We start from the raw sequence: 15,820 nt of genomic DNA on the forward strand, positions 1-15,820 counted from the left end.
TTAGGGGACAAGAGCTGAGGAAGCGTTGTTCTAACGCCCCTACTCTACTTGTGCTATATTGATGACATCTTCATCATCTGGACCCATGGAAAGAAGCCCTTGAGGAATTCCACCATGATTTCAAGAATTTCCATCCCACCATCAACCTCAGCCTGGTCCAGTCCACACAAGAGATCCACTTCCTGGACACTACAGTGCTAATAAACGATGGTCACATAAACACCACCCTATACCGGAAACCTACTGACTGTTATTCCTACCTACATGCCTCCAGCTTTCACCCTGACGACACCATACGATCCATCGTCTACAGCCAAGCTCTGCGATACAACCGCATTTGCTCCAACCCCTCAGACAGAGACAAACACCTACAAGATCTCTATCAAGCATTCTTACAACTACAATACTCACCTGCGGAAGTGAAGAAACAGATTGATAGAGCCAGAAGAGTTCCCAGAAGTCACCTACTACAGGACAGGCCTAACAAAGAAAATAACAGAACGCCACTAGCCGTCACCTTCAGCCCCCAACTAAAACCCCTCCAACGCATTATTTAGGATCTACAACCTATCCTGAAGGATGACCCAACACTCTCACAAATCTTGGGAGACAGGCCAGTCCTTGCCTACAGACAGCCCCCCAACCTGAAGCAAATACTCACCAGCAACCACATACCACACAACAGAACCACTAACCCAGGAACCTATCCTTGCAACAAAGCCCGTTGCCAACTGTGCCCACATATCTATTCAGGGCCTAATAACATCAACCACACTATCAGAGGCTCGTTCACCTGCACATCCACCAGGGTGATATATGCCATCATGTGCCAGCAATGCCCCTCTGCCATGTACATTGGTCAAACTGGACAGTCTCTACGTGAAAGAATAAATGGACACAAATCAGATGTCAAGAATTATAACATTCATAAACCAGTCGGAGAACACTTCAATCTCTCTGGTCATGCGATTACAGACATGAAAGTTGCGATATTACAACAAAAAAACTTCAAATCCAGACTCCAGCAAAAAACTGTTGAATTGGAATTCATTTGCAAATTGGATACAATTAACTTAGGCTTGAATAGAGACTGGGAGTGGCTAAGTCATTATGCAAGGTAACCTATTTCCCCTTGTTTCCCCTCCCCCTCCACGTTCTTGTTAAACCCTGGATTTGTGCTGGAAATGGCCCACCTTGATTATCATACACATTGTAAGGAGAGTGATCACTTTAGATAAGCTATTACCAGCAGGAGAGTGGGGTGGGGGGAGGTATTTTTTCATGCTTTGTGTGTATAAAAAGATCTTCTACACTTTCCACAGTATGCATCCGATGAAGTGAGCTGTAGCTCACGAAAGCTTATGCTCAAATAAATTGGTTAGTCTCTAAGGTGCCACAAGTACTCCTTTTCTTTTTGTGAATACAGACTAACACGGCTGTTACTCTGAAACCTATCTTTTAGACAGATATCCAGTCTTGACTGAAATACTTCAAGTGATGAAGAACACTTTATTTGTTGGATCATTAGTGTGAGGGCAAAGCAGCTCTTTGATATTTATTAAAGGCTATTAACATATTTTGTAACATGTTTGCATCAGGTATTTCCCCGGAAGAAGGGGACTGCTGTATAGGATTGCTGTCTATAAAAAGGTTCTTGTCCTAGCACTGGGTGGAGGAAGGGGAAAACATGGGTATAGACACCATGGTGTCCTTTCCCATACCTTAGATAGCTACAATATAAAATGTACCTGTCAAAGGAAAAGGTAATGAAGTTACGGAGCATCCAAGAATTTTGAAAGGGGAGCCCTAAGTGAATTAACTGGCAGCTGACCAAAGGAAGGAGCCCAGAGAGGCTTTAGAGAAGGAGTTACAGTATATATTTCAGAAGGCTAGCAGCAAACCTCCTGGGTATCTAAAGGGTTATAAAACCCAAATAGCTGCAGGGAAAATGAGTAAATGGAAGACTAGTAGGAATGAAGAACTCCCAGATGTAGGGGCCAGAACTGCCAGACTTCAGTCTGAATGTGGAACAAGAACCCCAGCTACAAAGGAATCCATAAGCTGAAACTCCAAGAAGGCTTCAGCGACTGATTCTCTGGGATTTTTATGCTGTGTGCATGTGTTATTTTGTTCCCTTTGTTCCCCAACAAGCCAACTTGGCCTGTAAACTGGACATCTCATCCCTAAAACTAATTCTCCCAAAGTCCCTGAGCTTCACCCAGTGTATAATTTACTTTGGCTGGGTCATGCATGATTTATATCCTTTACTGAGATTTTTAGAACAAAGTTTTATGTTCTGCATTCTTACACAGTGAATGAGTTATGAATGCAATATGGAAAACCAAGCATGAACATAACTGGTTTTTAAAAGAGGTACAAAGTCAAAATGGCTCAAAGAGCCAATCTCATTAAAGACATTATTATTTAGTGTCATTTCTTCATTGGGGGCAGAAAGAAGGAACAAATTTTGCATGTTAGCAAGAAAATACATCAACTTCAATTATCAGCTGTTGTGAAAAAAAAAGTTCCCATGTGGATTCAAACTAGAGAAATGAGGGTATTTGCTTCAACCACAACAATTTTATTACATCCTCCTCAGAAGCTGTTTTGTATGTTCCCTTGCCAAATTGCATCTGATATCTTTCCTTAACTCTCTGTTGGATTTAGGAAAGCTACTCACGCCCTTTTTGATGACAGGTTGGATTGCAAACAGAAGATCTAGGGAATGTCTGCTATCTCTCAATTGTTATGTATCCTATGGAACCATGCTAACACCTTCTGTAGAGCTTAGTGCTAAAATAAGTCTGACATGGTGGCTTGTTTATACAACAGTGACACTTCCTGACCCTTTTCACAAGCCGATTGATACAAGTTGTTGCATGTAAAATTGTTAAATGCTACTTCTGTAATATGCATCAAGGAACGCCCTTGTCAGTTATCTCTGAAGCCCTGTCCCAGAAAATCCTACACAAACAGAACTTGTGTATCTTTTCATATGGTCCTGCTTATTTAACAGCATCTCATACAGAATAACTTTATACAATGGAGGAAAAAGCATAAACAACTCCTTCAATTTTTGCAGGCTCAGAATTTCATTAAAAATCTTAAGTGAACTGCAAGCTCCATAAAACTCCTTGATCTTACCAAGTTGTGACAGCAGAATCAACAGCAGAGCGTAAGCTAGCCCATATCACTCTCCTACTCCTGCTGGGCAATCACTATCCACAGGAGCAGCGCAGACAAGGTATTTGGGGCACAGGAGAATAAAAGAGTGACAAACAAGAGTTTGTTTACAATTCACTGCTTGACCCCTCCTCTAGCTAATTTTCCCCTGGCTGTGCCAGAGTAATAGGAAATGAAGGGAGTGGAGAGGGCTTGAGAGGGAAAGCAAGGAGTTCTTTGTTAGCTAGATTAAGTTTAATTTGATGGCAAGGGATCTGAAGGAGAGTCCAAAGAAACAGAGACTGAATGGATGGAGACAGATCAGGAGTGAAGAGGCACATTTGCGAATGGTCAGGGAGGGTAGAAATGGCAGCTGAAGTTTTGTGATCAAAAGAAATCACTCAAAGTTAAGATGTAAAGGGAGCAGAAGAGAGGGCCTAGGAATTTGTGGGAAACTCACAGACACTGCGAGAAAGGAGGCTATAGAACTCACTACCAGAAAAGTAACACCACGCATTGCATTCAATACAAAATACCCAAACCCCCTCCTCTTTGACTGAGCTTTTCCTCAATAAAAAATTCACAAACAAAGCCCCAACCATCACCACAGTCGAACTCCACACAAGAAGCTGCAAAGGAAGGAAGGAAGATGGAGAGAGATTATTTCTAGGTGAAAATAGGAGGGGATCAGATACTACTATAAGGAGGGTTCGTACAAATACATAGACTAGATGGATCCAGTAAAGGAGGTACTATGGGAACTAAAGTGAGGGAGGAGGTGAACTAGGAGAGGACAGTGTCACAAAAGACAAAGGAGAATAAGTTGTCATGGGAAACGGTGTGGTCAACAGTGTCAAAAGCAGTAGGGGAGTCATAGAGAAGAATGAGTACACCTAGCCAGATTTGAGGACCTTGAAACCATTAAACCCTTGGTGAGTAGTATCGATGAAGTGGAGAGAGAAGCCAGACTGGAAGGGATCCAGGACAAAGCTGGGGTATATGAATTTGAGGCAGCTATTGTAAACTTTTCACTCAAGGAATTTTGAGGAGAAGAAGAAGAAGAAGAAGACGACGACGACGACGACGAAGGGAGACTGAGCAATAGTTACAGAGGAAGGTAGGTTTGAAGGTTGGCTTGTTGAGGATGGGGAAAGGGGGGGAATGGAGGGTGAGTCCAAAGTTCAAATACTAGATCTCCTTTACTCTTTCTTCAATTCACTTGTGTTAAACTATTAAAAAAACTCTTGCGCCAGTCATAACTTCCTTCAATTCAACATATCTTAAATTGATAAAAAATTTGTTCAATCAAAACTGTATCATTATGTAACTTTGACTTTGGATTCTAAACTTACATTCTCTGAACTATCAGGAACCTTGATGTCTGACAATCTTGAACAGATGCTCTCCACTCTCATCCGCAAATTCTCCTACTCTCCCCAGAATATTGCCTGTGTCATGTGCGACTTAAACCACGTATCTGAAGAAATGCTTAATCTTACCTTCCTTTCCTCTCAATCTGATGGCTATCATATTAAAACTATTCTTAATTCATGTAACTCAGTTAAGATTCAAACTCTCTTTATAGGGAAGCCACTGACACCATACCCCACATCTATGGTGCAAATACTTACTTCAGCGTGGAAAAGGTTACATGGCACTAGTAGTAAAAATGCGTCAGAACTTAATAACCAGAAAGTAACAGACCGTGAATCCCAGTGATGATTGAACCGTATGATATTCTGAACAAAAAGTGCTCTCAACTATGCTTGTAGCTTTATCCATTGCTTCACATGGACTTAGACATTCTGTTTCAGAGTGACACACAAAATGACATGGAATCCTACTGTACAGATTACTCTTAAGAAATAGACAGCTCTAGATTTTGAGAGCAATCAAGTGTCTTAGAGTTTTAAACTTAAAACCTCTCCTTGTGTGGCATAAAGACAGTTGATTGTATTAAATCGCTGGTGCCTAAGGCCAACAGCTGTAGTTTTTCCCTCTCTGTTTCCTAGACGTCATTGTTTATATGGCGTTTTTTGTTTTGTTTTTCAAATAAAAATTGAGTGGCCTTCCAGAAAAGTTCTCAGTTGACAGAAAACTATAAATAATTGCCTTTGGCCATCAGTTGGTAAGAAAGTGTTAATGACTGACCAAAAAAAAAGGAGCCAGTGATAGGGGACTTAATTTGCTTACCTTTTATTTGCATTTGTTCAAGATGCTCAGTTGGATGTATCGCTCCTACTCATAAAATTCCAGTTATACTACTCGTGATTCATTAGGACTGAAAGACTAAGTTATTAATAAAACAGAAGTGCTCAATTATTCTTCTATCCACTTCAATACTGAGCTTTTAAACACAGTAATTACACTCTATTGGGGTCCCATTTTTCTTCTGTGACAGTTAAGTACTCATCACACTACTTACAATGTTTAGACATTTATTTATATCTACTTAGAGTTAATGCGTGCATCTGTGACTGGGGTTTAAGCTAGAGTCGTTTTTTTTCTCAAGTTAAAAAATAAAAAAAAAAATAAGCGTAGTGAAGGCTTCAATAAAGACGACCTAATTCAGTTTCTGAATTTCCCAAGCACACTTTTTACTTTCAAAAGCCATCTGACATGTATAATTTAGCCCATGTGACTTTTATGTGGTGTGCAGACCACCCAGAAATGGTAGTGAAAGATATTATTCTTCAACTTTAAATTAAAGCCAGTGAGCCCTTCTTTACCAAAGTCAGGATGATTTAAGGCCTAAAACTTCAACTTACCATGACAATTACCCCATTTTGGACACGTTGCACACAAGCACACACATTTGTGCATGCTCAAACAGAAACAAATTTCTTTACAATGGACTGCACAATAAGCCACATTTTTTCTAATACCATATACAGTATGGCATAGATTTTCAAGGCAACTAATGATTTTTGGTTGCTTCCATTTTTGGATGCCCAACCTGAGACATCTTATGGCCCATCCGTAGAGTTTGCCTCAGCACTTTCTGAAAAAGCAGTCCCTTTTAAGCTGTCTCAATTTGGGCATCCAAAAACTAAGGCCACCAAATCACTACTCACTTTTCAAAATCTCGTCCCATACTATCGGGTAAAAGCACACAAAAGACCAGATTTCACGGGGGAAGACCTGATTTCACGGTCTGTGACACGTTTTTCATGGCCATGAATTTGGTAGGGCCCTACTTATAATCCATCTTTTGTAGTTAATAAACTTGTTTTATGTTTTAATCTAAACCAGTGTGCCTTTAAGTGAAGTCTGGAGAAAAATCTCAGCTTGGTTTAACACAGGCTTTTTTCATAGTCCTCTCCACACTGAGGGAGGGGCAAACTGGGTAATAAATTCATACTGGTTGGGGTTTTGGCCAGGGCAGGACAGTAAAACTCTGGGGTCCTAGGCGGAGAAGCTGGTGATATCTTAGCTGTAGTCTCTCTATTGTTGGTTCATGCAGTGTTCGGCCAGCCTGTGTGTAACTGCAGCTGGGTGTGTCCCTGCCAGTGCGAATGTATAGGACCAGGAGCAGTCTACAGCTTGTCACAGCAGCTCAGTGTGAGTGGGAACCCAGGCTGGTGAGTCAGAGGGCTCTGTGGTACCTCAGTTCCAGGTGGGAAACCATCACAATAAGTTCCACTGTATCTAAACCGGAAGAATATACAAGGTTCTTTCTCTCTTCCCCCACTCCCTCCCGCTCTCCTGAGTCAAGCACAAGCTCCTTTCTGCCTGCCCCCATCTTATTTACTTCACAGCCTTCATAGCGGGACTAGTTTGTTGTCTGCAGTGAAAACCAATGAGCCTTGAGTTTAAAATGAAGGCAATAATTGTTTTTAAACCTAGTGGTAACAGAGTAGCTTTTTAAATCCAAGTGGCCCCAGATTTTAACATTAATCTTCACCACCAGTGATTCTGGGCATGTTTATACAAATAGAATATGGCGTGGCACCAGGTTCAATCCAAATATTATACTGTGATAATTAACCTGGCCCTTTAAATTGGTTTAAATATGAGTGTACAGTATGTTAATTTAAGACTAGTAGTAATAGGAAAACTTTAGAATCCATCATTAATCCAGTATTTTTAAAATACTATACTACCAATATGCATTCAACTTCCTTCAAGAAAAAATTAGGAATTTACCAAAAAACATGACTGGCAACATTTCTGAAAATTCCAGACAATGAACATTACTATAAACTCAATTACTACTCCTCACTAGTATATAGGTTTGATACTATGACACGAGAGATCTCTTTTGGGTACAGTATAATCACTGAACCCTTTTAATATCCCTAATGACAAAAAGTCATTTTTTGTACAATTATGAGAAAATAGTGTCAATTTTTTAATGTTCTGGATAGTTGAATGATATTTAAATATGTAATACAGGTGGATGCAGCTATACTAAGTACACTAAATTCCTAACAAAACAAAAGTAAACCTTAGTGCATAAAACACCAGTGAATTAACTAAATTACAAATGTCCGCAGATCTTTTTTGGTATTATTATATTGTTTCCTCAACACTGTTGCCGTGGTTTCTTTGGGAACAATGCTGCATATCGCAATGAGTAATTAAATTTTAGAAAGGGAAACTGTCAGGTAGTTTAGGATAAAAAAATATATTTACTTAGAACAAACACGTTTGTTAAGATCTAATGTTAATTGAATTTTTATTTTATTTTATTATTTATACACAAATACTTTGCTGAAATATTAACTGAAAAGTGAATCCAACCTAGGCAATTAGGCAACACAATGAAACAGTTTAGAAATATAGTGGTAATGCACTTGGGAAGAAATAATTTGAACTTCTCAAATGCATAGCTAGGTTCACAATTACCTGTAAGCACTCAAGAAAAAAATATTTTTGTACACACACACCACTGATATAATGATACAGTGGTGTCATTGGGGACAGCGTCAGCTCCCTAAAAACCTCTGATTGAGTTGAGTCACAAGAATAGTCTAAAAAAATAGCAATGTGAGAATGCTCTGTTAGGAATGAGATAGAGAATAATACTGAAACTAATACAAGGCCTTCATACCAAATTGATAGCACATCCTGAACCTCATTACTGTGTCCAGTTCTGATCACCTCAGCTTAAAAAAACAAACAAACCAGAAATAGAAAAAGTCTGGAGAAGGATAAGGAAAATTCTTAGAAACATGGAAAGTCTTTCACATAATTTAGTTAAAAGAGGCTACAAATACAAGGTGACTTAGATGATGGAACAGGGGAAATAGAAAATGGAACAGAGAAGGCCCTCCTATCATACTTCCCCATCCTCTCCCATATTACAAGCACAAAGGAACTGACTCCCCAACTGAATTGAAAGGCAGCCAGTTTACAAACACATTTAATGCATGGAACTGACTGCAACAAAATACTGAGGCAAACTGCTTAGCAGGATACATTAAAAAGATTAGATATTCATATAAACAACATCATCTACAATTCAGGACACAACCCAACTGGTACTAGGAAAAAAAAAACTTTTCCCACAGAGCACATGCTACTGCATAATATCCACTGCCGGAGTTTATCCGCCATCCTCTGTAGTGTCTATCTAGTATTGGTAACTGTCAGAGACAGGATAATTGACTAGAATCTCCCCAGCAGTTCCTATGAACAATGTTATCACACCAATCAATCTAGTTTCACCAACCTGCATGAATTCAAATAGTACACAAGAAGCACCAAAGATGAAGAGTAAAATTTCCTTTTTACCAATCTTTCAGTTTCCATAAACTAAGGTGGGCTTACTTACAGTGGGGGTGATTTTTAAAATGTATGATTTCTTTTATCCGATAGTCTGCTTTTCATCCTGGGTCACTAATCATACGATCATACACAAGCATGAAAGCTGAGCTCTGATATATTATGCGTCTTAATTTCAACTCCAGAAAAGAAGAACATTCTTAAAACTGAAGATTTTTTTTAAAATAGTACCAAAAATTACTAGAATTTTTCTTATATTATTCCATTTTCCACATATTAACTCCAAGAATGACCATAACCATATTCAAATTACTGTATTTCCTTTGAACTAGAGAAGGGCTGAGCTCCAATTTCAAATCCCAATTTGCCCAAAGTTTGAGTGTACTATATTTGAATCCAGAGTTTAATTCAAGCCCATCTCTATTTTGACTTTTTGCCCTGGAAAGCAATTCATGTCTGATAGTTACTTGGAGAGTTTGTTTACTTATCTGCACATCCAATTTAAATGCATATGCTGATGCAAAGCTGTAAAATGCTCTTGAAAGAGTACAACTGTCCAGCCACCAAATTAAAAATTACTTGCATGTTTTGAGGGCAATTCATTTTTCCCCTGGGAAAACTCTGCTCTGAGGCAGTATTGTTTTTACTGAATGTTAAAATAGGTTTGATGGAGTCTAAGGAGGTCAAGTTACTTGCATAAGGTCACAAGTGAGTTAGTGGCTTAAGTGGGAATCAAAAGCCAGTTCTTTGTTCTAGCCCCTAGATCAGTTACATAAAACAGTGTTTGCCATTTCTATCAAAATTGATCACATTTAGCATGAGATGGAGTTCTGAGAATAAGCAAGCTGAAAGTAAAATTAGAATTTTAGGTTTGTCTTTTTCATTCTATCTGATCCTTTAGCCTTTATATTTACCCAAACATAACCTTTGTTTCATGCACTGCAGTGTATTAAAATAGAAATAACCAATGTGGGGGCCTACACTTACCTAATATTAAACTCCAGATTTTATTTTTTTTAACTCGAACATATGTTGAATTTTCAAATCTATTATTTTAAATAAACAGACAAATTTGAGTGATGCAAACAGATGTTATAAGCTAATCAAATACCTGCACATAAATCAGATGAGATTACATTTGAAAGCTCGCAAGTACACAACACTGCACATACAAATGTCAATGTGTTAGTGATCACTAAACATGCACCTAAAGTGAAGACTATTTAAAGGGCACAGTCAACTTGAAATCTAGTCAATTTTCTTTTCTTAGGAAAGCAGTGTCAATACTATATCTGTCTCCAAGTCCTGCCTATACTAGACATGTTTTTCTCTCCCTTGTTGCTGAGTGAAAAACCCTTACAGAGAAGTAAACTGCCTTACTATTCAGGGGAGAGCAAAGCTACCAGATGGGTACAAAGTAAACAACCTTCAGTTATTGTTCACTCTGATTTCATGTGTAAGAATAGTCAATAAAATACATTCAGACAAAAGTGTGATATTTAAGTTGACTGTGTCCCTTTAAAAACCCAACACTTTCCCCCAACGGGTGGCCAGGGATTTTTTATACATTCCATTTTTTCCCTTACCTGTTGAACTTCACTTTCTCCATTTGAGATTTTTTCGGTGTACACAAAGGAGTTGAATATCCGCTGTAATAAAATCAGAAATGGTGCTTAAGGGACATTGGCATAATACTGATTTCAAGCAATATTGAAGGGAAAAAAACAATAAGAATGCAGTATGTTAGGAAAAGACAGATTTCATATCATGAGTCATTTAAAACAGTTTTTAAAACTGTCAACTTTACCTAAAGATAACCACGTTTATGCAAGCAAAATACATGCTTCTATAATTAAATAAGTAAAGCAGATGTTTACATTTCTAAAAAGAAAAATACAGGATGTTATTTGCAGAGCCTCTGCTATTTTATCCAACTGCTATAATTTAAAATATCTATGCTTCCTATTTAAAATCTGTTACCTCTGACTACTATAATTGTTTACAGATACTAAACATTTAACATAATAAAGCTCTTTCAAAACATTATTCTTTCCATATTCTCCAAATTTTTAATTCATTTCTGATCCTCCAGTTGTTGCCTTTTGCCTGCATCCAAAAGCCTGCGGGCTAGAGGTTAGAAGGTGGGTCTCTGTGTTTGTTTGGACGACAGGAGAATGAGAACTGATTTTGTATGCCTACTAGGAAGTGAGATTGGCATTGCTGAAGCAGCAATTACTATCCCAGTCTTTAAGTTTCTAGAGTAGGGGGGGGAAAAAAGGACTTTCAGAATTCTTTGAGGGGGTCAACAAGCATGTGGGGATCCAGTAGATATAGTATATTTAGATTTTCAGAACGCCTTTGCCAAGGTCCTTTGCCAAAAGCTCTTAAGCAAAGCAAACTGTCATGGGATAAGAGGGAAAGTCCTCTCATGGATTGGTAACTGGTTAAAAGATAAAAAACAAAGGGTAGGAATAAATGGTCGGTTTTCAGAATGGAGAGAGGTAAATAGTGGTATCTCCCAGGGGTCTTACTGGGCCCAGTCCTATTCAACATATTCATAAATGGTCTGGAAAAAGGGGAAAACACTGAGGTGGCAAAATTTGCAGATGATACAAAACTACTTAAGATAGTTAAGTCCCAAGCAGACTGCGAAGAGCTACAAAAGGATCTCACAAAACTGGGTGACTGGACAATAAAATGGCAGATGAAATTCAATGTTGATAAATGCAAAGTAATAATTCACATTGGAAAACATAATCCCAACTATACATATAAAATGAGGGGATCTAAATTAGCTGTTACCACTGAAGAAAGAGATGTTGGAGTCATTGTGGAGCGGGAGTCAAACACCCACTCAATGTGCAGCGGGAGTCAAAAAGCGAACAGAATGCTGGGAATCATTGAGAAAGGGATAGATAATAAGACAGAAAATATCATATTGCCGCTACATAAATCCATGGTACTCTCACATCTTGAATACTGCGAATAAAAGTTATATTGGAATTGGAAAAGGTTCAGAAAAGAGCAACAAAAATGATTAGCGGTATGGAATGGCAGCCATATGAGGAGAGACTAATAAGACTGGGACTTTTCAGCTTGGAAAAGAGACGACTAAGGGGGGATTTGATCAAGGCCGTCCCTACCCATACCAAATTTCCTGGTGCCCCATGCAGCTGCATGCTGCTCCAGCCCCAGCCCCACCCCACCCCTTCTCACACCTGCTCAACCCCGCCCCCACTCCACCCCTTCCCCAAAGCCCCCGCCCCTACTGGCATATAGTAGCTTTCACCCAGATACCTGGCCTCAGGGTGCTTTGCAAGAAAAAAAGAAGCCAACCATCAGAGGTGTAACTTTTTGGTTTGTACTGCAAAAACAACAAGGGGGAAAAAACTGTTTGAAATGGAAAGGGAGTGAATTGTTGATTAAATAAATATTACTTCAAAATTTTAAGAAGACTAAATACTACAAAAATAATTAAAAAAAAAACCCAGTTGGCCCTTTGAATGTTAATGTTAAGTTAGGTTTAATATTTAGGGGCATATCTTTAAAAAAAATAACAAAAGCCAAAATAAATTATTACTGTGGGATTTTTATACATATTAAAGTGACTCATTTTTCAGTGATGTTTTAAGAATTCTGTAGTAATGCGGCAGTACAATCTGTAGCCGTCTGGTTCCTTATTGAAAAGGAGCTTTAACCAATACCGCTCAAGATTGAAATTTTTGCTTCTGCACCTGTCTTATCATTTTACTTCTGAGAAGAAAAAAAGTAAACAACTGCCACCACAATCTAAACTGAAGTTACTCCACAAAAACTTACGGCCCAAGCAGCACTTTACCAATGCAGCCTCTCTACCATTTACCGGAGCCTCAGAGCATCACATAGGGAAGAGAGCGAAACATTGGGGATTACATTATAGACGTCAAAGACACTAAAATGTCAAAGACACAAAAGAAAAAACAAGAGGGCAAAATCCTGGCTCTACTGAAGGCAATGGGAATTTTGCCATTGATTTAAACAGGGTCAGGATTTCACCCAGAGAGTGGACATCGCATACATCAACATGGAGCCCAGTGCATGGAAATGCAGCAGCAAGAAGACCAGTTGTTCCTATTTGGCTATGTATGTGCCATGACAGCTATTCAGAGACACTATGGTGGAGGACATGAAGTTGATGGAATGCTTCACGTTTACAGCAATGCGGTAAGTCTGAAACAGACTTCCCAGACGCTCAGTTCAACTCTCCTAAGTTTTAACGATATAAAATCAGAATTATTTAGAGCTACATAAGGCGTTTAACATTGAATCAAATGAAGTTTAATAGAAGAAGTTGTTCAACAACTGCATGAGTTTTCCAGGTGAGAGTTTGGTCTATTTGCTTTTAGTCAGAACGTACACAGCCAGCAGAGGCACTCTGGAAAATCTTGGCTTATGATTGTCACTTTCCCTTATCCCTTTTCCTCTTGAGGACTTTAGGAATTTCAGAAATTTGAACTCTTAATATGAGAGCAGCATTTGGAAGGGCAGCTCACAAGTTCACAAGTCCCAGGGAGCCTAGAAGGATAAAAAGACAGAAATGTGACTACTCTTAAGACATACATGCAGATTTCTTTTTCTTTCCAGACTTTTGTTAAAAGCTATGCTCAGGTACTTAAAACTACAAAACATGTTTTTTTCCTTCAGATGAGAAGAAAAATTTAACAGAGAAAAGTACATTAAAGGGTGTCATTTTGATGCAAAATGTTTTAAATGAATTGAAATTTTCTCCCCACATAGCATTTAATTTCTAGATATCAAAAGAAACAACAAGGAAACAGTTTGTCAGCTAGCAAGAATGAAGCTTCCTGTCCTTAATACAAAGCTGACCCTTCCCCTGTACCTTTAAATATAGCCGTGTTTATGAACTATCAAAATAATGAGAGAGTATGTTATGAACAGTTACGAAAAAAATCACTACTTGTAGTAATTCATTTGGCCACTGGAATAAAGTTTTTTATTTTAAACCTATTTTGGGTTACGATCAATTTTAGTCAAATTCTTTAAAATATTCTTTTCAGGCAGAGAATTTTCTGAGTTTTATTAAAACTATATAAGAAAAGTAAAAACCTGTTAGCCAAACTGCGATTTTCAACAATGAATTAAACCAGAAATCCACACTAAATTAGGATCCCACCAGTTGGAGAAAGGGCTAAATAAGGTCCCCTGATCTTTCCCTCAGGTTACAGATGAATTGCTCTTCTACCTCTCCCAGCAATTCTATTACTTAGATATCTGTTCCCTATTCAATAAAACTACCTGGAATTTTCACCTAGAGCAAAAATTATTTCCCTCTGCATAATCAGGAGAATTTTAATCTTACAAAAAAAAATCATCTCTGTACAAACATTCAGTTTTCTCATTTTTATTAAAACTATGCACGAAAAGTAAGAATTCTATTAGCTAAAATGCACTAAGGATTGCACCAACTGGAGAAAAGAGTAAATCATAGAGCAATTCACAGATAAGATCCCCTGATCCTTTTGCCTTTTATTGTTATTTAACCAGTGTGCAAAGGACATGTGAACATTTACACAGTGTGTTATTTAATTTTCTAAACAGAAAAAGTCTCTTTTGTCAACTTCCAAAAGAAGTTAAAGAGATTCCACAGATTGAAAGGTAAATTTAAATTCCAGAAACTTACAAAAAAAGAGAAATATTTAAGAGAGCATTCTCAGTGCGGGTTGCACAATGTATTAGCATCTTTACTTTATTCTCCCCACCCCTTGCTGTTTAATTGAGTCTGCTTAACAGATGGCAGCAGAATCCTAGCTCACTTGAACAGGAACAATTACACAAGCGTTTAATGAGATGGTCATTCAAGATTATTTGTCCTGACCCACCATCACTCAGTCCAACAACAGCTCTAGGAACATAGGAATTGCCATGCTAGGTCAGACTCAAGGTCCATACAACAGGAGCAGGGACCAGATGCCTCTGACAAAGGTGAAAATAACCCTACAGTAGGCAGATGTGGGGTTATCTGTGTCCCTCCCCCAAACGAAGGTCTCATTCTAATTCTAATCATTAGAGATTGTCTTACACCCTGAAACATGAAGTTTCGTTTCTCTTCCAGTACTTTTTTTCTTGTCATCAATTATCATCACTTTGGTTATTCTTGTGGTTATCCAGTTCTTTAAATTTTGATAAATTATGTAACAAAGTATTTCCTTTTCTCACTTTTAAATTTGCAATCTTTCAGTTTCATGTGCCCTTTCTTGTGTTCTGTAACAGGGAGAGTAGAAGCTCCCTATCTACCTGTTCCACACCATTCATTATCTTAGATACTTTTATTATGTTCCCACTTAATCATTTTCTTTCTAAGGTGCACAGTCCCATTCTTTTCACTCTCTTCATATGAAAGCTTTTCCATCCCCTAATCAGTCTGGTCACTCTTCTCTGATCACCCTCTAATTCCATTAGGTCTTAAGCAGGGTTTGAGTCATGCCCGAGCGCTCCGGAACACCATTCAGGCATTATTATTTTTAGCATTCTTATGAATGATAGTGCTGGAACACTCTTCTGGTACTTCCTTTTTAAAGTGAAAGTCATAAAGACTCATCAATAAGTCTTGAACAACAGTCATCAATAACTATTATTAAAAGTCACAGTAGACCATTCTAGGTTTTTTGTGCAGACATACATACATACATACATTTGAAAGTCTGGAAAGTTAGAGGTAAGTTTCCACAAACAACCCTAATTCTCCTCCTTATGTATCCCTCAATACCTTACTTTTATATTGGACAGACCTTGCACCCACTCAGTGTATCTTTTCACATTTCCAGTAGTAATAGATTCCAAGGCCAAAAGACACCATCGTGATCTAGTCCAATCTCCTATCTAACACAGGACATAGAACTTCCCCAAAATAATTCCTAGAGCAGATATATTA

General features: G+C 38.3%; 1 protein-coding gene across 1 annotated transcript in view; it reads right to left on the minus strand.

The window, feature by feature from the left end:
- The window catches only part of CACHD1 (cache domain containing 1), a 185,514-nt gene that overhangs the window by 101,317 nt on the left and 68,377 nt on the right, over nucleotides 1-15,820 (minus strand). The window contains exon 2 of the mRNA XM_077824497.1: nucleotides 10,476-10,538. Within this exon, the coding sequence (XP_077680623.1) occupies nucleotides 10,476-10,538 (63 nt within the window). The remainder of the gene's footprint in view (nucleotides 1-10,475; nucleotides 10,539-15,820) is intronic.

Source organism: Eretmochelys imbricata, chromosome 8 (genome assembly GCF_965152235.1).
Source record: "Eretmochelys imbricata isolate rEreImb1 chromosome 8, rEreImb1.hap1, whole genome shotgun sequence".
In the NCBI taxonomy this organism is placed as follows: Eukaryota; Metazoa; Chordata; order Testudines; family Cheloniidae; genus Eretmochelys; species Eretmochelys imbricata.